The following is a 19,647-nucleotide window of genomic DNA, read 5'->3' on the forward strand; positions in this document are numbered from 1 at the left end:
AGGCCGAGGCCGGTCGCGCCTCTCGCCGTCCCATTGTTTGCCTTGGCTCTGTGACGGGAGTTATAAATAAAAATGTCTCACCCCGGGTGCGTGACTCACGGCCCTCCCCGCAAGGGTAACCTCTGCTAGGAAACCTGAGCCGGGGACCGAGCCGCAGCGAGAAGCGAATGCACCGCTGGATTCATGTATTTTCACATATTTATCCCAAATGTTGACCGGGCAAGCCCCCTGTCCCACCGGGGTTAGGGTGGGCTGCTGGGGACAGCGGTGCCTGTGCCCCTCCGCACCCTGTCCCCTGCCGGCTGCCAGCAGCCCGGGGGTTTCCCTCTGATGGGAGCAGCTGACGTGGCCCAGGGTGGCTCTGGACAGCCGTGCCCCGGCGTCGCCTCCTGCTGCACTCCGGGATGCAGGCAGTGGGATGCAGGGAGCAGGATTCTGGCCCCACAGGGTGGTCCCGGGGTGAGGGCTGCAGCCCTTTTGTCCCCATCCCCTGCCCACGGCACCCCTGTGCCGGTGACTCCGGCACGGCTTTGGGAGCTGGGCTGGCACTCGTCCCTCCTGCGCTGTGCTCGGCGCCGTCTGGCGCCACGGGGCCGAGGGGATGGGTTGTGGCTGCTGGTGTCACCTCATCCTGCTGATGCAAGTGGAATGTGGGGACCGGGATGTGCCGGAGGAGGCGTCGCCCCTTGCCGTGCCAGCTCCACATGCCGAGAGGCTCTGTGTGCCTCCGCCATCCCAGCTGGGGCCACAGTGCCTCTCCTGGGGGCACCCGTGCCCTGGCTGTGCCACTCCATGTCCCTTGGCCGCACTCTGCCAGGGCATCGTGCCCACGATGCCCAGGTACCGCGTCCTCCTGCTGTGCTGGCGCCGTGGGGAGAGGGGATGCTCGGTGCCCCCCGGTTTATCCTGGGGGTAGGGAGCAGGGGGAGGTGACGGCTGGGTGACAGCTGGCTGGGGGATTTGCCGAGGGCATTATTTAATGCTGTGGGTAAATGGAGAAACAGCAGCTAATTCTGGAGCCCGTAATCCTCTTCCTCCCCCAGGGATGGGGAGCGTGCCAGTCACGCAGATGCTGGTGGCCCCGAGGACAAGCCCCCGGCATCCCCTGAGGCGTGCCGCGGGCTGCAGCGGCTCCCAGACCATGGGTGAGGTGCAGAAGGTGAGGGGGATCCGGCTACACCCCGCCTGCCCCAGGGCGGCTGCACTGGCACCAGCTCCCGGCTGGCAGAGCAGGGCCAGGGCTCGGCCCCCAGCCCACGGGGAGCTGGCCAGGTTCCCAGGGGACAGGGACAGCCCACCCAGGGGAGGGGGACAGGCTGGGTGGATCTGTGGTGTGGCCACCCTGAGCTTGGGCACCTCAGGACCAAGTCCTGAGACTCGCTTGGGCTGTGGACACGGGGTACACGGCCAACAGAGCACCCAGATCCTCCCACTGAAACGAGGGTGCTCTGCAGCGACCCGGCACCCCGCAGGGCTCCCCCAGCCGCCCGCGCCCCCAGGGGCTGCTCTCCATCATCCAGAGGCTGCGGGGCTCCCCGGGGCAGGAGCTCCGCATCGTCCTGCTGGGGCTGGACAACGCGGGCAAGACCACGCTGCTGAAACGCCTGGCGTCCGAGGAGGTCACCACCATCACCCCCACCCAGGTAGGGGCTGCTGCGGACCACGCGAGGCAGGAGGGCGGCAGGTCCTGCCTCGGGTGATGCCGGGGTTTGGTTCCCTGCGCAGGGGTTCAACATCAAGAGCGTCCACTCGCACGGCTTCAAGCTGAACGTCTGGGACATCGGGGGGCAGCGCTCCGTCCGCCCCTACTGGAGGAAGTACCTGGGCAGCACCGACCTGCTGGTGAGCGCCGGAGCCGTGCCGCAGCGGAGCTCCCGCAGCAGGCAGAGGGCTGTGCCGCCGGGTGAGGAGGGGCTGCCCACTGTCCCTTTTGTCCCCCCCGGCAGATTTATGTCATTGACAGCGCAGACCAGAAGCGCTTTGAGGAGACAGGGCAGGTATGAGGGGGGCTGGATAAGGGGTGGTGATGGGGTCCTGGGCCTCAGACCTGGCACCGCCAGCTGCTGGAGGCTGAAGCGGGGAGCGAGGATGTTCCCTGTGACTGCTATGGGCTGTCCTGTGGGGCTGAGCTGTCCCTATAGGTGCATGGGAAGGGCGCGCAGCTCTGCCCCAGCCAGCTCTCCCCATTTTACTCAAGCTGGGGGCCCCGAGATGCCCAACATGGGGGCGGGTGACTGCCTCTGATGGGAATCCTCCCAGCACCAGGGGAGCCATACGACAAAGCAAAGCTTTACTCCTTGAAGCTCAAGTAGTGAACTCAGAATTACAAAACCTGGGAAGTAAAACCGAAGGTGAGACTACCAGTGCCAGTCAAGGCTGTGCTGACACCAAACGCCGCCTGGAACGGAGGCGTGGGTGCGCCAGACAGCCGGGGCTGACAGCAGCCTCCTGCCGCTGCTGCCCTTTGCCCAAGGCACACTCGGTGCCGGGCGCGTCTATCCCCCAGGTGATGCTGAGAGCGGCTCCAGGTTCTCTGGGGGGCAGATGTAGCTTCAGGGGTGCACGTCTGCCCCTTGGGATATGGAGACCTCACGGCTTCTTTGGATTTGGGTTGTGGGGAGCAGGCTGCCCCAGCCCGCTGGGGCCGCTCTCCTGGGACAAGGTTATCTCTCGGCAGGAGCTGGCCGAGCTCACCGAGGACGAGTCTCTCACGGGGGTCCCGCTGCTGGTGTTTGCCAACAAGCAGGACCTGGTGACGGCAGCACCTGCGGCCGAAATCGCGGAAGGGCTGAGCCTCCACACCTACCGGGACCGGGAATGGCAGATCCAGGCCTGCTCAGCCCTGTCCGGGGAAGGAGTGCAGGTAGAGAGGCGAGGGCTCTGCGGGGTGGGAGAAGACCTAAGGGCCTGCCGTGCTCTGGGGCTGTGCTCACGTCTCTCTTCCTTCCAGGATGGGATGAACTGGATTTCCAGCCAGATCATGAACAGGAAGAAGTGAGAGCTGTGAAGTGCCAGACTGGACTGAGCCGCGGGTCCCTAAGCCATGGCCAACCGCCCTTGTCCCCTCACTCCTCCCAAAGGCTTGACTGGGCCCTGAGCCTCAAACTCTTGCTCAGATGGGTTTTCCACCTAGTCTTTCACTGCTCGTCTGCCCACATCACTCTGCGCACCCCAGATAAAGATGCAGCCGAACGGTGTGAACCCCTCCGTTCCCGCAGGATGTGGCTGCTGCCTCCCCAGCCAGAGCGGCCAGGCATTGGGACGGATTGCCCGGGGAGGTGGTGGTGTCACCATCCCTGGGGGTGTTCACGGAGAGGTTGGACGTGGTGCCTGGGGACGTGGTTTGGTGACAGTGGTGGTATGGGGGTGGTTGGACCAGATGACCTTGGAGGGCTTTTCCAGCCCTAATGGTTCTGGGATTCTATGAGAATGATTCTGTGATTCTATGAGACAGGCTGTGGAGCTTAAGGGCCGTGGGTGGCTCTCAATAAAGCCCATGATGCCTGCACCACCTCAGCCACCCCTTCCTATGGCGGGGGGCCCCACCCCAGGCCCTCAAAGCCTGCCGCCATCTTGTGAGGCGTTGCCATGGCAACAGGGCTGCCGGGCGGGGAGGAGGAGGCAACACCACGGGCCGCGCACGTGACCCGCACGAGGCGTACCGGAGCGGACTACACCTCCCAGCATCCCCGCGCGCGCCGCCGCGCAGTGTACGCCGGGAGGCGCACCGCCCTCCGCCCATAGGCGGTGCCCCCCCGAGGGGGGCGGGCTCTCGGCGGTGTGGAGCTCGGTGATTGGCGGCGCGGCCCGCCGCTCAGCGGGAGGGCGGGGCGGGGCGGAAGGCGGAAGCGGAGCATGGCGGCGGCGGCAGGAGCGGGTGCGCGGCTGTGGGCGGCCGCGGTGCTGCTGCTGGCGGGGGCCGGGCCCGTGCCCGCCGAGCTGACGGACGGCAACAGCGAGCACCTGAAGCGCGAGCACTCGCTGATGAAGCCGTACCAGGGTGAGCGGGGACCGGGATGGAGGACCGGGACCGGGACCGGGGGGGCGGGGCCCGGTGCCCGGTGCTGAGGCGCGCTCCCTGTGCCCGCTGCAGGCGCGGGCTCGGCCGCCATGCCGCTGTGGGACTTCCAGGGCAGCACCATGGTCACCAGCCAGTACGTGCGCCTCACGCCCGACGAGCGCAGCCGGGAGGGCTCCATCTGGAACCGCGTGGTGAGCGCCGGGGCCGGGGGAGGGTGGGGGGGGTGGCGCTGCCGTCGTCCTGACCGCGTCCCGCTGTCTGTCCGCACAGCCCTGCTTCCTCAAGGACTGGGAGCTCCACGTCCACTTCAAGATCCACGGGGCCGGCAAGAAGAACCTGCACGGGGACGGGCTCGCCCTGTGGTACACGCAGGAGCGCCTGGTGCCAGGTGGGTGCCCGGTGAGCGGATGCCCCGTGCGCGGGTGGGCGCTGGAGTGGCCTCCGGGCCGCTCTTGTGCTGGAGGGGCTCCAGAGCAGTGGTCTGAGCTCTCCTTGGCTGCACTTCATCTCCCTGGCGTTGACTGCCCACATCCATGCACCTGCCAACCAGCGCTTCTGCAGCTCTTCCCAGTGGGCACCTCACCTGTGTCCCGTGGCTCCTGGGGAGCGCGGCTGTCTGCAGTCTGCGTGCAGCAGCGCGAGCGTTGTGCCTGCTGTCCTCATGCAATTGCTGCCTGGTTAGGCTTTGCTTTGTAGTGAGGCAGGGCTGAGCCGCTCATGCTGGCTTCAAGGCACCTCAAAGTTCTCCCATCTTGGGATTTCAGGACGTGGGCACAGAATTGCGCAGCTTTTCTGTTCGTACAGGAAGGCTTAACTTCCTCTGGGCTCCCTGAAAGGTGACAGACGGCTGCCTTGTTTCTGGGCACAAATTTCTTCTGAGTGCTGTTTATTTGTTCGCTTTGTTCTGCCCTGTTCCAGGTCCTGTCTTTGGCAGCAAGGATAATTTTCACGGGCTGGCTATTTTCCTTGACACCTATCCCAACGATGAAGCAACAGAGGTGAGTAGTTCTGGGAGCTCGGTGCCGTTTCCTCGTGGTTTCATGCTCCGAGTGCTTCATGACTTGGGCAAGGAAAGCTCCTTATGTGAGAACAGGTTGTTCTTCCTGCTCTGGGAGCTAGCAAAGGGCAGAGGATTTATGTGCATTAATGGAGACAAGAAGGTGCTTGCTCCATCTTCTGGTGTTGACTGCGAAGATGGTTCCAAGGCCTTTTCCCTGCTGGCTGAGAGGACAGCAGAGATCAAGTGTGAACTCTGCACCAATAAGTCGAGTTCAAGGAATCCATCTGAAAGGGTGCTCATCCTGAGTGTCACTTCCTGAACCTCTCTGATCATCCCGCGCTGTTTCCGTTTCCAGCGCAGGTGTCTCTAAAAGAGAAGCTCCTGTGCTGGCTTTCTGCTCCAGAAATACTTGTGGTTGAAATACAGCTCGGTCCCATGGGGGCTGTGGTCCTTTTCTTCTGCCCTGCTTTGCATTTGTGGGTCTAGTTACGGCACAGTCAGACGGTGTAAGGGTGTTAGGGAGATTTATCACGCCAAAACCCCGATACTCCAGTCACAAACACCTGGAAGCGGCCCTGTGCCCTTGTCTCGATGCTCAGTGAGTCGTTGATTCTTGCCTCCAGTTGGCCCCTTCCAGTGTATGCCACGCACTGACTAAAAAATAGTATCTGTGGTTTCGCTGGTAATGAGCAATTGCTGCCCGCTATAGTTCTGTGCTCTGCTTGTAGGCTTTTTACCTGGTTTTGTCTTTTCTCTGCAAGCCGCTCGCTGGGGATGGTCCCGTTGTCACAGTCACACAGTGCTGCGTGAGCCCGCGAGGGGCCTCGATGCAGAAGATGAGAACAGGCCACTGCTTTAGAGCAGAACAAGCCCTTGCTCATTTTAGAAACAGCTTTGCGTAGAACAGGAGCCTTGATCCAATTGTTCAGCTCTCCGCGCCGTTCCCTCGCTGGGATAATGGTCTTGCCGAGGTTTCAGAGCAGGCAGGGGGAGGCTCCCACAGGCTCCCTGCAGCGACGTTCCGCTCCCTGCAGCGCGTGTTCCCGTACATCTCCGCCATGGTGAACAACGGCTCCCTGACGTACGATCACAGCAAGGACGGGCGCTGGACGGAGCTGGCAGGGTGCACCGCCGACCTCCGCAACCAGAACCATGACACCTTCCTGGCCATCCGGTACTCCCGGGGCCGCCTGACGGTGAGCCGTGGTGGGAGCCTCGCGCCCTCGGCGGGGCTCGGCATGCCCGTTTGACAGCGCAGTGCTGGAGGCGGGGGTGCTGCTGTGGTGGAGGTGGTTGGCCGGGCTCGGCCTCCTGCTCTCCTGCAACTCTGGCTCTAAAATTGCTGTCGGCTGGGCGGGAGGACAGCCGGCGTTCTTGGTGTGAGCCCCCTTGTCTCGCAGGTGATGACAGATGTGGAAGATAAGAACGAGTGGAAGAACTGCATTGACATCGCAGGGGTCCAGCTACCCACTGGCTACTTCTTCGGTGCTTCTGCGGGCACTGGAGACCTGTCTGGTGAGTGGGCTTGGCTCGCTGCTTGTTGCCTGGCACGTCACGCTATGGGTGCAGTAGATGCCTTCCTTTCCTTGTATTGTTCACCGGGCTTTTGAAACTGTGCTGGGTAGGGACCCGCAACCTGGGAAAAGAGGCGTCTAAAAGCTAAGGAACATCCTAAATCAGTTCGATAGCTGGGCTGTGAGGGTGGTTTCAGAGGGAAGGAGACCTGTGCCTGGCAGAGCACAGATCCGGGGGTGCTCTGGAGGCGTGGGCGCTTCTCAAGGCTTCCGGCAGTCTCCAGTGCTGATGGTTGTTCCCTAGACAATCACGACATCATCTCGATGAAGCTGTTCCAGCTCATGGTGGAGCACCCTCTAGAAGACGACACCGTTGACTGGACAAAAATTGAGCCTAGCGTCAGCCTCCTCAAATCACCCAAAGGTGAGTCTCTGGGCTTCCGAGACCTTTGCTGGAGGATTCGGGTGTCCCTATAGCTTTTCTCTCCTTGCAGACAACGTGGATGACCCGACGGGGAATTTCCGAAGTGGGCCCTTGACGGGGTGGAAGGTGTTCCTGCTCCTGCTCTGCGCCCTGCTGGGCATCATCGTCTGCGCTGTGGTGGGAGCTGTGGTCTTCCAGAAGCGCCAGGAGCGGAACAAGCGTTTTTACTAGTGGAAGAAACGGGGCTGTGGTTGTGCCCAAACCCTTCTTTTCTATGGGGAGCTGTAAAAAAAACAACAACAACAAACTGTGGTTTCTAAAAGCTGTTTCTGAGAAATACAAGAAGTATTTTCTTACCTGTCCCTGTGGCCGTACCTCCTGCCAGACACGTGGCCTCCAGCGGGCCGGACCCAGGGGGGGTGATTCCCGTGGGGGCCCCCATCTCCTGCAGCCCGGGGCGGGTGCCTCCCGCTGCCTTTCCGGGCCCCCCTTTGCCCCCCAGGACCCGCTGTGCTGCCTGGGGTGCGGGGGGGGAGCTGATGCCGGCGGGCGTGAATGTAGGGGGTGTGTGGGGTCGGGGCTGTGAGGGCATTAAAGGACTGACACCACCTGCGGCTCTGCCTGTGTCTGGGGGGGGAGTGAAGGGGGGGGATTTTGGGGGGGAATGAAGGAGGACCATATGTTCTTGGAGGTCCTTTCCAACCTTAATGATTCAATAGTCTTAAGTAAGCACGTACAAAGCAAGCACATACAAGCAGAGGAAACTCTCTTTTAGTTCCTAGAGGAAAACAAATTGGGGGGAATGGGGGGGGGGGAGAAGTGGAGGGAATGAAGCCGGGGGGGGGGAGTATTGCAGGGAATGAAGAGGGGAGAAACGAACTGGGGGGCAGTAAGTGGGAAGGAGGGGGGATGAATTTGGGGAAAGGGATGTGGGGGATGGACTGAGGAAAGGGGCGATGAATTTAGGGGAAGGGATGGATTGGGGGGGTGAATTGGGGGAAGGGGGGGGGATGAATTGGGGGAAGGGATGGGGATGAATTGGGGGAAGGGATGGGGATGAATTGGGGGAGGGGGGGAATGAAGGGGGAGGAATTGGGGGAAGGGGGGTCCCTGATGATGCTAGTGCAGGGGATGCCCGGGGGGGGGGGGGGATGTCCCCGCGGTGCCCCCGGGCCCGCCCCCGTCCCGCCCCCGCCGGGCGGAAGGCAGCGGGGCGGCGGGGCCGGGCCTTGTTTCCGGGGGAGCGGCGGGGCGCAGCCAGCGTGGCCCGGCGGCGGGGCCGGGGCCGGTGCCCGTACCGGTGCCCCGACCGGGACCGGGACCTCCGGGTACCGCCATGGGGCCGGGCCGCCGCAGGGCCGCGCTCCGCCTGCGCGGCGGCGGGTGAGCGGGGGCGGCACGGGGGGGGGGGCAGGGCTCTGGGTACCGGGGGGGGGGGTCCTCAGGGGGTGTGGGTCCGGTGGGGGGGACACCGGGGTGGGGGGACGCCGGGGGGTCCCCGCTGACCGCCCGCCGTGCCCCCAGCTCCCCGCAGCTCCTGGGGCTCCTGCCCGGCAAGGTGTCCGTCTTCCAGCTCTTCTTCGCGGCGCTGCTCCTGGGCTTCGCCTCGCTGCTCTGGCTCCAGCTCAGCTGCTCGGGCGAGGGGGCTCCCCCCGGGAGAGGGGTCCCCCGCCGGCCCTGCCCTCCCGAGCCCCAAGCCCCCCCGGCCGACGACCCGTCGTGGGGTCCCCACCGCCTGGCCCTGCTCGTCCCTTTCCGCGAGCGCTTCGAGGAGCTGCTGGCCTTCGTGCCCTACATGCACCGCTTCCTGAGCAAGAAGAGGATCCGCCACCACATCCTGGTGCTCAACCAGGTGGATCACTTCAGGTACGCGGTGGTCGGAGCTCGGGGAGCGGAGGGGGCCGGGAGCCCCGTGCCCAAGCACCGAGGGGCTCCTGCTGGCCTCTCGGTGCTGGGGAACTCGGGGCACGCGCAGCGAGGAGTCAGGGCCGTGGCGCGATGCTCTGCCCACCGCTGCTCACCCTAAAGCTTACAGAAGGACAAAGCAGTGCCTCGTTTCTTTCCCTGCCGTCCTTCGTAAGCAAGAAGAGAATTCAATACCCCCAGATGTTGCAGCTTTCTTCCCAGTGCCACTTAGCAGCAAACCTCAGCAGACACTGAATTCCTTGAGGTGTTTGGAAATGCTGTAGCTTGCCCCGTGCTGCACCCAGCCAGGCGGAGTTTGCTTTGACCCCTTCCTGCAGGCAGTGGCCGAACCCCTGCACGTTGCTGTTAGGCTGAGCGTGCGCAGCCCTGCACAGGGGCATGGCTTCAGGGCGGGCAGCTGGAGCACCCGGAGCTGTGCAGCCAGGGGACGCCGTGCTTGTGGGTCTGTGCAGAGGGGCTTTGCGGTGACAGTCCCTGTTTGGGGACCAGGTTGGGGCCGTGGGGCACGGGAGGTGGACGTGGAGGGACAGGGGCTGCTGTGCTTGGCGCTGAGAGTCCCTGGTCCCGCGGCAGGTTTAACAGAGCGTCCCTGATCAACGTGGGCTTCCTGGAGAGCGGCAACGACACCGACTACATCGCGATGCACGATGTCGACCTCCTGCCCCTCAACGAGCAGCTGGACTACAGCTACCCCGAGGCAGGGCCCTTCCACGTGGCGTCCCCGGAGCTGCACCCGCTGTACCACTATAAAACCTACGTGGGGGGCATCCTGCTGCTCACCAAGCAGCACTACGAGATGGTGAGCACGTGGGTGCGACGCCCCGGCCAGTTTGGGGTACGACGTGGTCTTGGCACGCAGTCAGGTCGTGCTCCGTGCTTAGGAATGGAAGAGGAGTCAAAATGCTACAGGGACAGAGCCTGCGGTCTGAGCTGGCTGGGGACAGGAGAGGGAAGGCCGCAGGCGTGCCTGGGGCTTGTGATGCTGGTGTCTGCTCCCTGCGCCACGCGGAGTTGTGCTGTGGCTGCGGGAGGAGAGCAGGACCCCGGCTGGTACAATGCCCCTCTCGTTTCAGTGCAACGGCATGTCCAACCGCTTCTGGGGCTGGGGCCGGGAGGACGATGAGTTTTATCGACGTATCAAAGGAGCTGGTCTCCAGGTAAGCTGTGCTCCGCGGCCTCCTCGGTTGAAATTGCCCTTCTCCTTGTCTCCCCACTGGATCCCTGCTGCAGCTATCGAGGCTGGGACAGGGGCAGGGCCCTTCCACGTGCTTCAGTCGCTTTACAGAAGTTTTGCTCTGCTCCCAGGTTCGCCGTCCCTCTGGAATCACAACTGGGTACGAGACCTTCCAGCACCTGCACGACCCAGCCTGGAGAAAGAGAGACCAGAAGCGCATCGCTGCTCAGAAGCAGGTGAGGCTTGATGGAGGAGGACCACGAGAGATGCGGGTTGCTACCACCACGTGCTCGGAGCCCTCCCTGCCAGCTCTCTGCTCCTCTCCCAGGCACCGGGTGCTTTCTCCTGAGCGGTCTTTCTCTCCCTCAGGAACAGTTTAAGGTGGACCGGGAGGGAGGCCTGAACAACGTGCGGTACCGAATCGAGTCACGGACAGCTCTGAGCGTGGCAGGAGCCCCCTGCACCGTCCTTAATATCTTGCTGGACTGTGACACAAACGAGACCCCCTGGTGCACGTTTGGCTGAGCCTGTCCCTGTGCGCTGTGCTCATGCCGAGGTGCCAGGGCTGCCGCCGAGCTGCTTGGAGCAGGCAGGATTTTTGCAGCAGACGAGCGTGGCGGTGCTGGCAAGACGCAGAGGAACAAAAAGGGCTGAGAACTTGTCTTTGCTGGGACCAGCAGAAGAGGCCAAGAGCAGGACTCCGTGGCATTGCTGCAAACGCCGGTGCTGCCTCCCAGGGCAGGTGCAGGAGGCGTTTTTTTTCTGTACTGGACGTGGCTGAGCTGCCACCCGGTTCAGAGGACAATAAAGAACTGTCAGGGCATCTGTGAGCAGTAAATGCCCTGCAACACGCAGCACTGCTGTGTTTTCCTGTTGCCTTCCCCTGACTGGTTTCAGTGCACCCATTTCTAGCTCGGCCTCTGGACAGGCAATCTGCTCTGCTTCAGAGGGGGTGTGAGGGCCGTGGTGTGGGCTCAGGACTTGTCTGGCTCAGTGAAAGGCTCGGGGAAGGTGCCCAGGCCAAGTAGCTGTGCCAGCCCCGTGGTGCTGGACACGAGATAGGGAGGAGGAGGGAAACATCCCTGTCTGGCTGCCGGGAAGGTGCCTGGGGGCACTGCAGCAGGGATCCAGGGCTGGGGAAGCAGGGAAGGCCCCTCTGGCCTGGCTGGTGATCCTCACCTGATCCTGGTGATCCTGGCTGGGGCCCTGGGAGCTGCCAGTGGTTTGGGTTTGGTAGAAATCAGCCTCACCTGCACCATTTGCTGGGAATCATGGTCCTGCAGAGCAGCGCAGGAGGGGCAGAGCAAGGCCCGGAGCCCTAAGATGGTCCTGGTCACCGTCCCCAGCGCCAATGGCCGTGCTGCCAATGCTTGTGCTGGGAGTGATGAGGATCTGTGACACCTAGGATGCTTCTGCTCACCCTGACCCGCCAGCTCTGGGCTCCTTTCCTCCTGCAGCCTGGCCTGGCCACCTGCTGGAGCTGCTGGGTGAATCGGTGCCATGCTGCTCCAAAGCACGGGGGGCTCGGGCTGGCTCGCAGACGCTGCCATGTGTGGGGTGCACGATGCTGCCTCCGGGGCCCTGGCACCCGTTCCTGGTGTTGTTGCCTCCTCAAGCTGGGCAATGCCTCCCAGCCAAGCGTTTGGCCCCGTCACCAGCGCTGCGCTGGGCTGGCACCCGGCCTGCCGCCTTGCCTGGTCCCCTTCTGTCCTTGTCCCTTCTGCCTGGTGCTTCCTGAAGCAGTTGCCTTGCCGGGTGCTGGCAGACGGCTCCAGACAGAAGCTGTCGCCATCCAGGGAAGCCAAGGAGCTTCCTGTCCCATGGGGATGTGGCACCTCCGGGGAGGAGCCCCGAGATGAGGGAGCAGACAGACCCAGAGCTGTGCGGGGGTCACAAACCGCATGGGGGGAGCGGGTCCTGGTGGATCTGCTGCCACCTGCCCTCCGGGCTGCTCCAGAGCCAGGTGAGGAGCATGGAGCCCTGCATACCGGGGTGCTGCCTTCAAGGAGGGGTCAAGGTGGTGGCGAGGCTCAGCCCGTGCTCCTTGCATCATCCAACGCGCGGGCAGGCGCAGCCTGTGCTCCTCCCCAGCTTGGGGCCTGTCCTTGCCCCGGGGCAGGGGGGAATGGGGAACGCGCTGCCCAGGAGCTCCCCAGGGCCTCTCCGCCCTGCCGGCCCTACCGCAGGGTGTGGGCTCACCCGGCCAGCGCCGCCTTGGCTCTTGATGTTCTTGTCCCCAGCCCGGCGCTGATATCCTGCATGAAGATTGCAGGCTGCTTTGGTCCTGTGTGCGGAGGCGTCCCCAAGACCCATTGTGCCCTTGGCTGCGGGGAGATGTCGGCCCAGCATCGCCACTGCAAAGGCCCACGGTGCCTCAGGGGGTGTGAACGCTGACCCCAGTCTCCTCTCCATCCCTTGGGTTTGGGGATTGGCCACCCGTACGTCAGCCACTTATCTGTGCCTGAGCCGCAGCCTCGGCTGGTGGAGGCAGATCAAAGTATCGCTCCGCACCGTCCAAAATAGATGACACAGTTTCATCAGGTTTCACGAAGACGGAGCTGTGCAGAAGCAGAGAGCATATGTGCACCTCGCACTTCGCTCAGTGCTAAAGTCTCCTCTCCCGCTGCCTGGCAGCTATTTCTCAGCTCCGCTCGCAGCCCCCTCATCCTCCGGTTGCTTTTGTGGAAGAGGCGCCTTGCTGGAGACCCGGCTTCCTTTTATAGCCCTCAATGTGCCTCGGAGGTCGCTCAGCTCCGCTCCCCCCCACGCACTTTGTTATTAGCAAAGGCCCAGCGGGAGGGGCTGAGGCTTTTCCCCACCGCATTTTTGCAGATGGTAACACCCTGCCTCCGAGCCGCCCGTGTCCCGGGAGCCCTGCGGAGCCGAGCCCGAGGCCTCCTGGCATTTCTATGCTTGGCTGGGTTCTCAGCAGCCCTTAGGAGGGGTCACGGCTCCAGTCTCACTCCAGGACACTCGGAGGCAGCGAGGGCTCCTATAGTCCCAGCCCTGCCCCTCTGCCTCCCCCCCTTCTGGGGCCCGAATTGCTGCAGCGAGCTGTGCGGGGGCTGCTGCAGGCACACGGGTGCCTTCTATTGCCAGGCTGGTTCAGACCAGGCAGTTCCCGGCGTGCTGGTGGTCGACCAAACTGCGGTAGCGTCGTGACGATGTGGGGCTGCAACGAGCAGGGAGAGGCAGGGAGCTGCCATCCCGCAGGGACGTGCTGGAGAGCGCACAGCCCGTGGTGGGGCCGGGACGTGGCAGCAGGAAGCGGGGCAGACGGGAAGGGATGTGATGAGCGCCCGTTACGAGTCAGCCCAGCACCTCCACGACCTGCCTGGACCAAGGCCCAGGCAGGACGCTGTCACCACCCGCCTGCCGGCCCCTCCAGCAGGGAAATGGGGACAAGTGTGTGCGTGGCCACGGGCTCCTGGGGACGAGGCAGAAGGCCGGGGTTTGTGTGGGAGGTGACGGGTGAAGAGGCTGCGAGGGAGGGCAGGGCATGGCACCACTGCCCCTTAGGGCCCAACACCCTTACAATCCTCCTCGTGTTGCCTCCTTGCCCCAAATCCAAGTCCAGGCTCGGGGGGACCACCACACGTGTGGCGCTCCGAGGCCGCCTGTGCCGTGGCTGCGGCGTAGCGGGGAGCAACGGGGAACGCGGGGCTGGCGGGAGCGGCGGCGTGCCTTGGCACCAGGCCGAGGATAAGGCGAGCATGTGAGCCCGGGGACGGGGACGGGGACAGCGTGTGCGTGTGGGTGAGCACTGGCAGCACAGCTTGAGGACTGCGGCGGGCGGCGGGGGGGGGGGCTGGCAGCCGCCGGGGCCCGGCTGCTCGCGTCCCCGGACCCAGGCCGGAGGAGGACGGGTGCTGCGTGCGTGCGGGCTGCCGCCGCCGTCCCGCTCCCCGGGGGGACGGCGCGTGGCACGCTGCAGGGCGGCGGGTGCCCATGCGGAGGGACGAGGCCCGTCGCCTCCCACCGAGGGACACCGGGTGCTGCCACACCGACACCCCGCCGGTTGCTGGAGCCTACCGGGGGGGGGGGGGGGGCGTGCGGCGGGCACCCGGGGCCGCTCCCCCGCTGCTCACCGACCGCCGGGGCCGGGCCCGAGCCGTGCGGGCCTACCCGGGGAGCCCCTCCGGGGGGGCCGGGAGCCGGGTGCCGCCGCCCCGCCCCGGGGCCGCCCCGCCCGGGCGCCGCCCGCCTCCGCGCCGCGATTTGCCGGTGCCGGCTCCGCCCGCTCCCCGCGCGGCCGCGGCCGAGGGGCGCGTTCAAACGCGGCGAGGGAAGGAGCGGAGCGGAGCGGGCAGCGCCGGGACCGCAGCGCCGCCGGCATGGTGAGTGCGGCCCGGCCCCGCCGCCGCCGGGCCCCGGTAACGCCGCCGGTTCGTCGCCTCCCCCCCCCCTCCTCCCCCCTCCGTCCCCACCGCGGTGCTTTGTCCTCGGGCCTCGGCCCGGCCCGGTTCTTGCCCCCCCCCCGCCCCCCCGTTCGCCGCCCGCCGGGCCCCGGGCTCATCCCCCGGTGTGCCGCCGTGCCCTGCTCCCCGCTCCCTTCCCGCAGCCGGGGAGGAGGCCGAGCCCCGCAACCCCCGCCGTGCCCGCAGGGGACGGGAAGAGGCCGCAGCGGGCAGGGCTCCGCCGGGGAGCAGCCCCCCCGAGCCGGGCACGGCTCCCTCCGGGCCGCCGGTTGGGGCCGGTGCGGCGGTGCTGTGCCGCCCCGGGTGCCTCCCGTCCCGCCGGCGGCCGGGCTCCCCGGGCCTGACCTACTTCCCCGGCCGCTCCTCGGGGAGCAGCAGCCTCGCCCGGTGCGAGCTGCGCCGTGCCCCGCCGGGGCCGCCGGCCGCCGAGCCCCCCGCGCAGCCCCCGGCACCCCCCGAGGCGTCCCCCCCGTCCTCGCCGCGGGGGTGCCGGTGCCCGGAGCAGGTGCTGTGCTCCCGGAGGGAGGTGACAGCGCAGGCCGGGAGCTGTCAGACAGGTTTGTGCGTGGCAGCAATTATCGGCGGCTGTTTGTTTACCCGCCGTGTGGAGCTGAGAACCAGGGCAGCTTCCTGGGTGTAGCCCTCCACCGGCCCCGCTGGCGGCGGCGGCGGCGGGGGGCTCCGCGGCCTCACGCCAAGCCCCGGCCTCACGGCGAACCTCTACCGGAGGCTGGAGGCTCCCCGCAACGCCGGGGCTGCGTGGCTTGGCCGGGGGCCGCGTCGCCCTTCCCCGGTGCGTGGGGAGCAGGCGGTGAGGCCGAAGACGTGCCGGCGGCCTTCCGGCCCCGCGGGGCGCGGGGAGGCCCGGCCACCTGCGCAGGAAGCTGCATTGTCCTCGCGGCCTCCTTCCCCTTCCTCCCGCCTCCGTCCTGCAGCCGCGTCCGGCCTCGCCGGGCTTGGGGCTGCGGCGAGGGAGCGCGGCAGGGAGCCCCGGACGGCGGAGGAGCCGGTGCCGAGCAGAAGCGTCGCCGTGGGGCGGGAGACGCGTGTGCTCCGTGGGGAGGCCGAGCCGAGAGGCCAAACGGGACCGCGGCCTCCTCGGGGTCATTTCGGGGAGTGTCCGGAGGCTGTCCCCAGCCCCGCCGCCGTGGCCCCGGCGGGATGGGATGGACTCGCGGGCTTGGGCAGCTCCGAGCTCGGTGCCGGCCCCCGGTAATAACCGTGGCCTCGCGGAGGGGGCAGGGAAAGGGGAGGCCGGTGTGGGGAGGCCGCGCGGAGGTTCCTGGGGAGGGGGCGGCTGGGTGCCGCCGGGCCGGGGCTGGCGCCAGGCCCGGGCAGGTGCTGCCGGCTCCCGAACTCGCCCGCCTGGCTGGGCGGCAGGTGCCTGTTCTGGTGGCGGCCCCGGCCGCGGGCGGGAGGTGGGGCTGGGTGTGGGAGGGAGGCGCTGCGCCACGGGGGGTGGCAAGGGGGGAGCCCACACCGCTGCCTCTCGCCCTGCGCTCGGTTTTGTTGGCTCAGGGACCCCGGGGGAACTGACAGGGGTCCCCCCCCACCCCGGTGCTGGAAGCCTTTGGGGCCAGCAGGGACAGGGGATGCAGGAGGTGGGGGGGGGCATGAAGGGACAGCAGTGGGCATCGCTGCACCCCTCGTGTGGGCAGGGGGTCCCCGAGGGTGGGACGGGCTTTGGGAGCGGGGCAGTCCCAGCCTTGCTGACTCTGTCTCTCCTTCGGCAGTGCTGGTCCCGGGCTTTTCTCTAATTCTCCATGGCAGCAGCACAGGGCCCTGTGACCTGTGAGCCCGACACCCGCGTCCTCGGCACCTACCTCTCCTCTGTGCCCGTCGGCAGCATGGGCAGCGTGGGCAGCCTGGTGGAGAAGCAGGACCTGTCCCCCCTGGAGCTGCGGGCCCCGCTGGGGGGCTCGCGGGGGCTCCGGCAGCCCGACGGCTTGCTCCGCAAGGGGCCGAGCCAGCGGGAGCTCTTCGGCTACCTGCACGGGGCCAAAAAGGAGACGCGGTCCGAGCGGAAGCACCAGACTTCGGGCGCCTGCTACAAGCGGGACTACGAGAGCGACCGCGAGAACCGGTCCCCCGAGCGCTGCTCCCGGGAGCATCACCGCGGGTCTGACTTCTCCAAGAGCTCGCTGCCTGAGCGGGGCCGCTTCGACAAGGTGAAATAGGAAATTTGTGCCCCCCCCCCCCTCCGAAAATGTGCCCTGCTCTGGGATGGATGGGGCTGGAGCAGAATGTGCTGGGAGTGGGAGGTGGGACGGCGGGGATTTGGGGATGTCCAGGTGTGGTGGTGGGGCTGGGAGCGAATGGATTTTCTCTGGCTGGAGCTCGGGGGGGTCCTCACACCGGTGGGGGCCCAGCCTGACCCCACTCGTGTTTTGCAGTGCCGCATCAGGCCCTCGGCCTTCAAGGCGGTGGCCGGGAAGGGGCTGGTCTCCATGCAGGGCCTCTCCTCGTCCAAGGGGCAGAAGCTGTCCAAGAGCAACGGGAGCCTGCACACGCTGCTGTCGCAGAGCAGCACGGCGCCCTCGCAGCACGGCCCGCTCCGCACCCACCTGCTCCACGCCATCAGCCTGGACGAGGCCTCTGACTCCAGCCACAACTCCATCCAGAGCTTCCCCTCCTACGGCTCCCGCCTCAAGCCTGCCCAGAGCCAGTTCAGCGCCTCCATGGGCCACATCAACCACATCGGGGGGTCCCTGGACAGGGTGTCCCGGAGCCCCAGGGACCCCCTGGCTCCCGAAAAGGCCCCCCTGTCCTGTAAAAGCATGGCCACGCTGAGCCGGCTGCAGAGCCCCGGGGAGCCCCCGCCGCCCTACGAGTTCACCTACTCCCTGGAAGACGCGGTGAAGCAGTTGGAGGATCGGCTGCAAGAGAGCGGGGGAGAACTGCGGCAGCTCAAGAGGAGCCTCAGCGAGACCGAGGACCCCTTCACGCAGGTGAGACGCGGGGCTGGGGCTGCGCTGGGTGTCCCTGGGCAGCGGTGACGGGGTGGCAGGAACCGTGAAGGAGCTGGTGTCCTGCCACGGTGCCTGATGGGCTGGGAGTGCCCAAACATGGGAGGACCCATGTCATGTTGTGGGGCAGGCATTGTCTGGGGAGCTGCTGTTAAACCTCTGCTCCACAGCTGGAGCTGGGGAGGGCATGGCCTGGATGAGCTGCTGGGTTTCTGAGAGGTCTCTGGGACCTCCTGGGATCCTTCCTGGGCGCTGACGTGCGCGGGGACAGGCTGTAGAGCGTCCCCAACGTCTCTCTCTGCTGGCAGGTGTTTGAGGACAAGCAGCGGCTGTGGCTGGATGAGCTGGAGGACCTGAAGCAGATGTACATGGCCAGGCTGCAGCAGGTGACGCAGCAGGCGCAGCGTGGCCAGCGGGCGCTGCAGCTGCAGCTCTACAAGGCGCAGCAGGAGAAGAAGCGGCTGCAGGAGGAGCTGAACATGCAGCAGTGCCAGTGCGAGGAGGCCAAGCTCCGGCAGTCCCAGGGCGAGCGTGTCAGCCCCAAGCTGGAGGAGACCAAGTGGGAGGTGAGTCCCCTTCCTTCCCTCCCTCCTGCCACCCTCCTGGCTGCACGGCCACGATGGGGGCCGTGGTTCTCTGCTTTGGTGTCACCCGTGGCCACGGGATGGGAGAAAAAGCCAGGCATGGTGCTTGTGTTCTCCCACGGATGCTGTGGCGATAAAACGGGGTGCTGGCACCCGTGGGGACCTGCTCCTCGCTCACCGTTTGCCTGTGCCCTGCAGGTGTGTCAGAAGGCAGCAGAGATCTCCCTGCTGAAGCAGCAGCTCCGGGACACCCAGGAGGAGATGGCTCAGAAGCTGGGCGAGATCTTCAGCCTGAAGACGCAGCTGCGAGAGGCCAAGGCTGAGGTCCAGGCCCGGGACTCGCAGCTGGCGCAGCTGGCGGACTCCTTCCAGAGCCCCCCGGAGCCCGGCGCCTCGCTGCCACTGGGCGACGACCCCATGCCAGCGTGCCAGGACTTCCCTGGCTGTGAAACGGATGACTCCAAGTGCCGGGGCCTCCACAGCGACTCCGCGGAGCCCCTGGAGCGGCAGGTGGAGTGGCTGTGGGCCGAGCTGCTGCGGGAGCGGCGCCAGGGCCAGCTGCAGGCCGTGAACTTTGAGCTGGAGAGGAAAACCTGGCAGGAGGAGAAGGAGAAGGTGCTGCGGTACCAGCGGGAGCTCCAGGCCAGCTACATGGAGATGTACCACCGGAGCCAGGCGCTGGAGCGGGAGCTGCGGCAGCTGCGCTCGGAGCCCAGGGACGTCGGGGCCGACTCGCCATGGATCGAGCGAGTGGAGTCCTCCAAGATCTGAGCGGCGGGACGCCTGCGGGACTGTGAAGGGGGAAGGGCTCTTGCTGCTGCAACGGGATGAGCTCGGGGTCACGAGGCCCAGCTGCTCGGCCCCGCCCTGGGGAGAAGGACCGATGGCCACAAGGGAACTTTTCCTTCTTGCAGCGCTTCAGGCCCGTGGGGGGGGTGGTCTCTGGAGAGGGGATCGTCTGTGCCGGGGCAGGGGTCTTGCATGTGCCCTGTGCTCTGCCTCCAGGAGCACTTGCCCTGCGATCCCTTCAATCGTGGGGCCGGAGACCAAACGCCCTGTGAGACATTGCCCGTCCCTCCTGCTCTGCCCCCTCTCTTCCCTTCACCCCCGTAACTTAATATCTTGCTGAGGAGAGGCTCAAGCCCTGGCCCCCCGGTTCCAGCTGGTGCTCGCAGAGGCTGCGCTGCGCCGGGCCCAGCGGGTGCTGCTGCAGCCGGGAAGGTGAAGGAGGGAAGCCTGCAGCGTGCTGGTACAGCTGGGTGAGGGGGAGCTGCCCCCTTCGCGTCACCGCTAGTGTGGCTGTTGTGCAGCGAGAGGGGTTACTGCAGCTTCCCAGCAGAGGCTGGCAAGTAGAGGAGGTGAGGGCCTTGTGCAACGACGATGGGCGGGAGCCCCCCCGGGCTGCGCCCAGAGAAGCTGGAGCATCCCCGCATCTCCCCTCCCTGCAGGGGGAAGAGGTGGCGGAAGGAGCCGGCGCTGTGCTTGTAACGTGGAGCCCCCTGAAGGCCAGGCGGGGCCCCCTCTCCTTGGCCTTTCCTGCAATAAACCCGGATTTCGTTCTTCTGCCCTCGGCCTCTGCTTTCTCCTCGCGGTGCCTGGGGGGTGCCTGGGGGCTGCCCG

At 66.1% G+C, this 19,647-nt stretch overlaps 4 protein-coding genes across 9 annotated transcripts; all 4 read left to right on the forward strand.

Annotated features, from left to right (window-relative positions):
* The first annotated feature begins 523 nt into the window (after window positions 1–523).
* On the forward strand, window positions 524–3,123 carry LOC310881606 (ADP-ribosylation factor-like protein 3). 4 transcript variants are annotated; one of them, XM_083799085.1, is made up of 7 exons: window positions 524–840; window positions 1,044–1,159; window positions 1,455–1,643; window positions 1,726–1,842; window positions 1,947–1,997; window positions 2,678–2,863; window positions 2,951–3,123. In XM_083799085.1, exons 1-7 carry the CDS (start codon window positions 663–665, stop codon window positions 2,996–2,998), a joined length of 885 nt encoding a protein of 294 aa, XP_083655211.1. In that variant the 5' UTR covers window positions 524–662; the 3' UTR covers window positions 2,999–3,123. The 4 variants fall into 4 exon arrangements, with proteins under 4 accessions (XP_083655211.1, XP_083655209.1, XP_083655208.1 ...); XM_083799083.1 differs by having other exon boundaries at window positions 2,678–3,123; XM_083799082.1 differs by lacking the exons at window positions 2,678–2,863; window positions 2,951–3,123 and having other exon boundaries at window positions 1,726–2,389.
* A 691-nt stretch (window positions 3,124–3,814) lies between these two features.
* LMAN2 (lectin, mannose binding 2) lies at window positions 3,815–7,567 on the forward strand. Its single transcript, XM_083799081.1, has 8 exons — window positions 3,815–4,000; window positions 4,094–4,212; window positions 4,292–4,409; window positions 4,940–5,019; window positions 6,056–6,217; window positions 6,422–6,536; window positions 6,840–6,959; window positions 7,030–7,567. The coding sequence occupies exons 1-8, from the start codon at window positions 3,856–3,858 to the stop codon at window positions 7,188–7,190; spliced, it is 1,020 nt and encodes a 339-aa protein (XP_083655207.1). The 5' UTR covers window positions 3,815–3,855; the 3' UTR covers window positions 7,191–7,567.
* Window positions 7,568–8,174: 607 nt separating this feature from the next.
* Window positions 8,175–10,913, forward strand: B4GALT7 (beta-1,4-galactosyltransferase 7). Its single transcript, XM_083798586.1, has 6 exons — window positions 8,175–8,342; window positions 8,484–8,825; window positions 9,459–9,684; window positions 9,959–10,042; window positions 10,191–10,295; window positions 10,429–10,913. The coding sequence occupies exons 1-6, from the start codon at window positions 8,296–8,298 to the stop codon at window positions 10,582–10,584; spliced, it is 960 nt and encodes a 319-aa protein (XP_083654712.1). The 5' UTR covers window positions 8,175–8,295; the 3' UTR covers window positions 10,585–10,913.
* Window positions 10,914–14,237: 3,324 nt separating this feature from the next.
* On the forward strand, window positions 14,238–19,593 carry N4BP3 (NEDD4 binding protein 3). 3 transcript variants are annotated; one of them, XM_083798573.1, is made up of 5 exons: window positions 14,238–14,396; window positions 16,211–16,645; window positions 16,871–17,425; window positions 17,752–18,009; window positions 18,226–19,593. In XM_083798573.1, exons 2-5 carry the CDS (start codon window positions 16,241–16,243, stop codon window positions 18,796–18,798), a joined length of 1,791 nt encoding a protein of 596 aa, XP_083654699.1. In that variant the 5' UTR covers window positions 14,238–14,396; window positions 16,211–16,240; the 3' UTR covers window positions 18,799–19,593. The 3 variants fall into 3 exon arrangements, with proteins under 3 accessions (XP_083654699.1, XP_083654701.1, XP_083654700.1); XM_083798575.1 differs by lacking the exon at window positions 14,238–14,396 and adding an exon at window positions 14,411–14,432; XM_083798574.1 differs by lacking the exon at window positions 14,238–14,396 and adding an exon at window positions 15,484–15,689.
* The last annotated feature ends 54 nt before the right edge of the window (window positions 19,594–19,647 follow it).

Source organism: Anser anser, assembly GCF_964211835.1.
Source record: "Anser anser genome assembly, chromosome: 14".
Lineage (NCBI taxonomy): Eukaryota > Metazoa > Chordata > Aves > Anseriformes > Anatidae > Anser > Anser anser.

Bases quoted from the DNA above. Each gene is read 5' to 3' on its own strand.
- LOC310881606 (XM_083799082.1), top strand. From the start codon at position 663: ATGTGCCGGAGGAGGCGTCGCCCCTTGCCGTGCCAGCTCCACATGCCG. The intron at 841-1,043 runs GTACCGCGTCCT...TTCCTCCCCCAG, and splicing joins ATCGTGCCCACGATGCCCAG to GGATGGGGAGCGTGCCAGTC. The intron at 1,644-1,725 runs GTAGGGGCTGCT...TTCCCTGCGCAG, and splicing joins CCACCATCACCCCCACCCAG to GGGTTCAACATCAAGAGCGT.
- LMAN2 (XM_083799081.1), top strand. From the start codon at position 3,856: ATGGCGGCGGCGGCAGGAGCGGGTGCGCGGCTGTGGGCGGCCGCGGTG. The intron at 4,001-4,093 runs GTGAGCGGGGAC...TGCCCGCTGCAG, and splicing joins GCTGATGAAGCCGTACCAGG to GCGCGGGCTCGGCCGCCATG. The intron at 4,410-4,939 runs GTGGGTGCCCGG...GCCCTGTTCCAG, and splicing joins GCAGGAGCGCCTGGTGCCAG to GTCCTGTCTTTGGCAGCAAG.
- B4GALT7 (XM_083798586.1), top strand. From the start codon at position 8,296: ATGGGGCCGGGCCGCCGCAGGGCCGCGCTCCGCCTGCGCGGCGGCGG. The intron at 8,343-8,483 runs GTGAGCGGGGGC...CCGTGCCCCCAG, and splicing joins CTCCGCCTGCGCGGCGGCGG to CTCCCCGCAGCTCCTGGGGC. The intron at 10,043-10,190 runs GTAAGCTGTGCT...CTCTGCTCCCAG, and splicing joins TCAAAGGAGCTGGTCTCCAG to GTTCGCCGTCCCTCTGGAAT.
- N4BP3 (XM_083798573.1), top strand. From the start codon at position 16,241: ATGGCAGCAGCACAGGGCCCTGTGACCTGTGAGCCCGACACCCGCGTC. The intron at 17,426-17,751 runs GTGAGACGCGGG...CTCTGCTGGCAG, and splicing joins CCGAGGACCCCTTCACGCAG to GTGTTTGAGGACAAGCAGCG. The intron at 18,010-18,225 runs GTGAGTCCCCTT...TGTGCCCTGCAG, and splicing joins TGGAGGAGACCAAGTGGGAG to GTGTGTCAGAAGGCAGCAGA.